We start from the raw sequence: 6,984 nt of genomic DNA on the forward strand, positions 1-6,984 counted from the left end.
ATATTTCGGTGGAGCACCTGCAGCATTCATTGCGCTGGAACAGCACCGGTACCAGCAGCATGACAGATCTGCCTGCTGCCGGGCGGTGGTGAGGTGCGCCGCGCGGCCCATATGTGGCGTGTAGGCCCATATTAGCTGTTCCGGCCAGCCACCTGCCACACCCGCCCATGGAGGGGTTGCTTTCGCTAGAAGGCAGGAAGCTTACAACGTTTCCTCTGGGCGGGCCAGGACAGTGCTGGGTCACGTCGGCGGTCCTCACAGGTCGCTTACCACCATATGCGCACATTTTACCTACCTTGTGCCAAGTTGTGAAACAACGCTGTGAACCAAGCAGCAAGAGAGTGGCCTGTAATCGACCCGTTCCGCTGTGTGCTTCCGCACATGGGGTTGTGCGCTGTCATGTTGTGGCATAATGGCAGTGATGCATAGAGGTTAGGTGCATGAGGGATGCCCATTTGTGCAGCAGGACAAGGACAATTTCCGCCAACAAGCCAGCTGGAATGAGCCGCGGCGCTGCAGCAGCAGTAGTAGTAGGCGACACAAGAGCCCCCCATGTCTTTTAACTATTGTTGAGCGACTGTGACGGCGGGTCTAAGCCTTGTGCGTCTGTGTTGGTTGGTAAGAAGAATATCGCATTCCGGAAATGTAGCTTATGGGAACGCGTATCATGCCGGATTTGGCCATGCAGGCGGAACCGTTGGTTCCAATCCTTGGAATCCTTGGAAGACACGTGCAAACATGCCGTCAGCCCCACACACTTCGGCAAATCCCTAAAAGACAACCCCTGCCTCAGCCATTTTTTCACCCAGATCACAACCATTGGCTTAACAAGCCAAGACATGAAAACAAGGTATCTGGGCGGGACGCACAGCTGCTAACCTTATGCCGCCAGACGACCTGCCTGCCGGCGAAAATTACAGCATTGCAGATCACACGCGACATCTTTCTCCTTGCACCGCTCCTCTCCAGTTGTGCAGAACGTCAGGATGCCTCATTATGCCTCCTACAGAGCGGCACACACGCAGGTAGGAAGAGAAGCGCAGCCAACACATGCTGGCAAACGACTTGCAGCGACAGATAGAAAAGCAGACGCACTATTAAGTACAAGGCGAGAGGCGCGTATGACATGAACAACAGCTTCCTTGAAAGGAATAGAAGAGAGAGACGCCCATACACTGCGGTGCCACCACTGCCCTGCGTCGCACCGCTAGCCTCCCGCATGCACACGATGCTTTGCCGATGCTGCTGCCCTGCAATGTGACAGCATGACAGCCCCCTTAACTACGTTGGATTTGCCAATTCCGAAGAGACTGCTGTTGCCGCTACCGCCATGGACATATAGATAGAATCCACCTCCCCAGGATGGACTCCCAAACCCACGTCACTAGCAGCTATGAAAGCTGAAAGGCAGGATGCCTGTGAACGAGGAGCGGAAGTGCAATATGCTCGCCACTCGGTGCCACTGCTGTACGACAGTCGCACAGAAGCAGACCTAGAGGCTCCCATCGCTTCGCTCCGTCGCAGCTGAGTTAGCTATTCTGTGCATTTATCTCCCTTAACCTGTAATCTCGTGGCTCTGCCGAAGCTGACCAGAAAGAACGTGCTGTGAAAGAGTGACGAAGGGGAGTGGGGACCAGCTGCCAAGGGCCTATACACTGCAGACCGAAGAGATAACCACCCACCGTGAGGCCGAGTCAGCGGGAAACTTCAAGTTTAGCAGCTGTGTCGCGCCGGGTATAGCGCTGCACCATTGCGTCTGTGCGCCACCTGCCGTGCGCCTGGTGCAGCTCGGCCGGCTCTCCGCGGTCGGCCGCCACACTGTTCCCACCGATGCACATTGAGTGCACCTTAATGTTGCGGGCGGTGCCTGCTAATGGTAACATCTTCCGTAGGCGCGTGCGGAAGGCCGCGTACAACAGGTGCATCCCGCTTGTAACGTGCATGCGCCATTACACTTCCACGAATCGTATGTTCTTGTCCAAGAGGGGGTTCAAAACAGGCTTTGAGCCTGTAAAATGTATGGCCGCTATGTTAAGTACAGTCTGCCGGACAGATGACATCTATGAGGTTCGAACTCCTGCGAACCGGTGTCTTCCGACACCACCTAATTTGGATATTGCACGTTGCACCGCTTGCCGGTCAGGGAGCCGGAGAGCTGCATCCATTGGACCGCCCGGAAGCCGAGGTCCGACGTTCTCCTCAGCTGATGAGCAGTACCCGCCTTGCGCCAACAAGCGCTCGGTCAGCCCAACAGGGCAGCAGAGACCACCAGAGCGTGCGATCACGACCCAATAACCTTGCATGCGCGGATCTGTCTTGGATCCGGGGATGAAAATCTCCCCTTGTGGGACTCGGAAAGTAGCAGCGGATCCTCGAGCACGCAGATTTCCGTGGCATCATCGAACCGGAAAAAACCGGCGAACAGGATGGCAACCGCCGCCACCATTATCGTGAGGTAGTCAAGGCGGGTCTCGGGGCCAGCCGCCAGGCGAGCCGGCGCTGCGATGTCCTCCAGCTCCAAAGCATCGCGCTGCAGCGGCACTTGCTGTGGAGCCGCTTCTCCGCCGGAGTGCGGACAATGCCGCACGCTGGATGGTCTGTGGGGGTTGCCTTCCCCGTCATGCGGTAGTAGGTGCTGATGGCTGCGCTCACGAGGTGAACGCGGCCCAGCCTTCGGCCTGGGACGTGTTGAGCAACCGTGGTTTGTGGATGCCGTCTGGTAGGCTGTGTGCCTCCTACCAGCTCCGGAACTGACCCCGCACAGGGCCGCAGTCCTTCGCTGTCCGTGGTGTCAGCGAGTCAGCGGCCTCGTGCGCCAATTGAGTGGCTGGGGCCAGGATTTGAGATCCCCTTCTGCCCCTTTCTTAAGGGAACCGAGCGGAGCGCCCGTGCAGCGCGCCCGGTTATGTCTGCGAGTGGCAAGCGACCGGGTCGGCCGGGAAACGTGGACACGGTTGGAACTTTGCATCGGCTTTTGTCAGCCCTCCCCTGTTTTTCACGGATTTTAATTTGCCGCCTTAGCTGTGATCGACAATAAGACAATTAACAGCTAGCAAGCACGTTCAACGTTCAACGTGTTGCTTTCAGAGGGCCGAGACCGCTACACCTCTACCCGCTCACAGGGCCTGAGCAGTTCCGGGACCTAAAACTACCTCCATCCTCGTTACAAAACTTCATCTCCAGCCAATGCATCTCTCGATGAAACTCTCACAAAAGGCATGGATTGCTTAATACATGAAAAAGGCATGCTATGACCAAATGCAAGACCAAATACAGCCACAGTCACCCTGCACCACCTAACTCTTGTGCAACACTCATAAACAACAGAACAAGGGCAATTGACAGTCCAGCGGGCCCCTCCCTGCTATTACGGACGTCGCCCGTACTTGTGCGGAACTTGTAAGTTATGCTTAAGCCAGAGTCACAGCAGTCTTCTCCTTGCGACGGGGATGGCTATAGAAGAAGCTGCCGCCGCCGCCAGCCCTGTTGCTGCTGCTCTTCCTGAAGCTGCACCTCCTGCTCCTGCTGCCGGTTTTGTAACCAGATTTTAAAACCAGGGAAACGCTCGTCAAAACGCACAGCGCTCATCGCCAAGATTGTGGATAGGGACAGAGACGATGGGAGTTTGTTTGAACCTGCCTCTAAAACCGTGGCCTGGACCAACGCCGCCGCCGCCGCGGCGGCACCCTCCGGCACGTCGACCTTGGGGTTTTCTGCTGCCGCTACTGCCACGGCGGCAGAGGTGGAGGCGGGGACCTGCAGGTGCAGTCCCCATGGAGCCTTCCGCGGCCTCCCTCTGGGTCGCCGAGCCGCAACAGAGGCCGCTACTGCCGCCATCGCCGCTGCCCCAACTGCCGCCGTCGGTGCTATTGCTGCTACAGCCGATGCGCCCGGTAAAGCTACCGCGACTTCCTCACCTAGCTCTGAATGGGTAAAGCTGTCGGCAGAACCCGTAGCGACACTGCCGACTGCTCCCTGGCCAGCTGAAGCTGTAGCAGCAGCGGCAGGGGCCTTGCACGTAGCGGTACCCATATCAGCTGTAGCCGGCATGGAAAGCAGCGCCGGCGCCGGCGTGGCGGCGGCAGTGCCGCCAGTAGCGGCTGCTGCCGCCACAAACACCAACCGCTGCAGCCGAGCCTCCGATGCCGCCAGGCAGCGTGCGACCGCGGCCGGCGGCCCTTCCAGGAGCTGCTGCCGCCAGGGGAGCGTCAATGACAGCGACCCATGGATCCTGACACGATCACTCCTACCAGCATCACCACCACCATTGTTATGATCTCCACTATTCCCCCCGCCAAGGCTCAGATCTAGTAACCGCTCCGGAACCCTCCGCCGGTCTTGGTTCACACCCAGATTGTCAGGATCCTCATCCAGGACGTGAGTCCGCAGCGTCGCGTCAAGACTCTGCTCCCCCGGCGGCGCTCTTGCCACCGGCGGCGGCAGCGTTGACGTCAGCATTAACTCCACCTCCGCGCGCGCGATGGCTGCGTCCAGCGCACGCCACCGAGCCGCCAGCGCGTCTGGGCTGTAGCCCAACAGCCCAGGATGCCCCGAAAACAGATCCAACGCGCGGGCTGTAGCTGCGGACATGGCATTCGTTTCTGTGGCCGCCACGGCCGCGGTCATTGCGGTTTTTGCAGACCCGACAGAGGACGGCGTGGCGCCTCCGTGGGATGCCTGGACGTTACTGCTACTGCTGCAACTGCGGCTCCTGCGGCTGCTAGTGTTTTCGCAACACGGCTGTAGCTCGTGTGGGGTGATCCCACTTACGGCGGTACTGCTGCCGCGTGCATGGTTGTGGTCTTCGGAAGGCTCCGGCTGTAGCAGGAGTGATGGCGGTGGCGATGGCTGTAGCAGTGGTGACGGCGGCGGCGGTTCAGCGGTCACCACCGCCTGATGCATTTGCTGCTGCTGCCGGGCGTATCGGAACCCATGCTCCTTACTTTTCTCCTCCTCCTCCTCCTCCTCCAACTTGTCCTCCTGCTGCTCCTCCTCTCGCTGCTGCTGCTGCTGCTGCTGTCTTTCCGTCAGTAGAGTGGCAGCAATGGCCTCCGAGAGTGCACGAATTCGATCGCCAACCGCCGCCGGCGTCAGAGCCAGCGCCGGAGGATACCGCCGTACAAACTCAGCCGCCGCGGCCGCCGCCGCCGCAGCAGCAGCAGCAGCCACGCCACCGCTGCCATCCCCTGCCTCCGTCGCCTCCTCCATGGACACCTCCTCGCCAGCCACCACCGGCGCCGCCGACGCTGCCACCAATCCAGCACCAACCCAATCATCAACGCCACGGCCTGCAAAACGGCCCTCGGGGACCGCCCTGCCGCCCAAAACATCTTCCCCCCCTTCACAACACCTCCCCGACATGCTGCCCACATGACCTTCGCCGTCACAACCACCTTGGCAGCCCCAGCTCAAGATTTTATCACTTTTCTGGTATGTAGGGTGTGTAAGCTCTGCAGCTAGGGCCGTCAGCCTCTCAGTTAGAGACGTGGGCCTGAGCTCTAGGAGTGAAGGCCAGGTGATTGCCAGGTGCTGCGCGCCACGTCTGGAGGGTCGAGAGGGGGGGAGGGTTCGGACGGGCAAGTGGGTTAAGATGTACGATAGAAACAGATCAAACAGCAGAGAAGAGTCGTGACACCTAAAACGCTAGACTGGCGGTCTACGGGAGACGTCGTGGCGTTGTGTTGTGTTGTGGGTTGTGGGTTGAGGTGGGTTGAGGTGGGGATGGGGTGAGGAAGGGAAGGGGAGGAGCAGAACGGGGTGGGCTTGTAGTAAGTAGCAAAGAATCATGAAAAGAGGCTCGCGGCCTCATGAACCGCCCCACACGGACAATTCCAAGAAACAACGCGGACTCAGCGCAGAAGGAGATTTTTTGGTCGGGACCGGACCGGACCGGACCGGACAGGACCGGACCGGATGAAGGATGAAAGCCACCGGGCAGGAACACAACACCTCACCCCAACCGGCCCACCCAGGTCTTAAGTCACGTTGCATCACGTCATGACGTCATGACGCCATGTTGTCGTACCAGTACGGCAGCCCACTCTGGCTCGCATGCGTCGCATTCCCGCATCGCCAGACAAGAAACGTCTCAAAAAGTCCTTAAGCTTTAACACATTCAAGGTACAGCACGGTACGGCACGGTACGATAACAGGCTAGGCTGCATATGGCTACCGCACACATACATGGCTTTTAGCTGTACGGCCCAGCTCCTGTACGACACAAACACATTTTAAAGGGAGCTTCCCACATCGCGGAAGGTGACTGACACACACGAGGCACAGAATCACCTGCAAAAGTCCCCGCACATCAGTACGGCAGTACGGCAATCCACTCCCCGAGCACAACGCAAGTGTGTCCCCCCTCCCCCTCCCCCTCCCCCTCCCCTTATTTTGTAACTCACCTATCCATCCGTAAGGTGGACGCCAGCGCCCTCAGATTGATTTCCAACATCGCCGGGTCCCGGGTCAATAGATTGGGCTGCTTAACGGCAGCGGCAGCCGCCTCCGCCAGGCCCGCCATGCTACCGCCGCCGCCGCCATCGTCGTCGTCGTACTCCTCCTCCTGCTCGTCCTCCGCTGGCCCCACCTTCGTGGGGAGGATGTCCGAGTGCACAACTGGAGTCCCAGGGCCCCCGTGTGCCGTTGGTGATTCCGGTAGTCGCTGAGGTGGCGGTGGCGGTGATGTTTGCGGCGCCGGTAGTTGTTCTCGCGGCGAAGCTACTGCTACTGCTGCTGCTGTTGCTGCTGCTGCTGCTGGCGGTTGTCGGAGGCTTTTTGTCTTTGATGTTGGTGGTGTTCCTCCACCTCCCAACACGCGCTGGAGGCCCCGCAGTCGCGACACCACGTCTTCAGGCCGCCACCCGCGGGACTGCACCAGCCAGCTGCCGGCCAGGCGGCGCGCAGTGCTGGGGGTGTACCCGGGAGCCCGCGGGGGAAAGACGAGATGGGGGTCGTGAGGGGAGGGGGGCGGGAGGGAGGGGGGCG

At 59.7% G+C, this 6,984-nt stretch overlaps 1 protein-coding gene across 1 annotated transcript in view; it reads right to left on the reverse strand.

Annotated features, from left to right (window-relative positions):
• Positions 1 to 3,453: 3,453 nt before the first annotated feature.
• The window catches only part of VOLCADRAFT_87472 (uncharacterized protein), a gene marked incomplete at both ends in the record, with an annotated part of 14,979 nt that continues 11,448 nt past the window's right edge, over positions 3,454 to 6,984 (reverse strand). Inside the window, 4 exons of the mRNA XM_002947229.1 lie at positions 3,454 to 3,725; positions 3,918 to 5,542; positions 6,402 to 6,615; positions 6,805 to 6,905. Of these exons, the coding sequence (XP_002947275.1) occupies positions 3,454 to 3,725; positions 3,918 to 5,542; positions 6,402 to 6,615; positions 6,805 to 6,905 (2,212 nt within the window). The remainder of the gene's footprint in view (positions 3,726 to 3,917; positions 5,543 to 6,401; positions 6,616 to 6,804; positions 6,906 to 6,984) is intronic.

This window comes from Volvox carteri, assembly GCF_000143455.1.
Source record: "Volvox carteri f. nagariensis unplaced genomic scaffold VOLCAscaffold_5, whole genome shotgun sequence".
NCBI lineage: Eukaryota > Viridiplantae > Chlorophyta > Chlorophyceae > Chlamydomonadales > Volvocaceae > Volvox > Volvox carteri.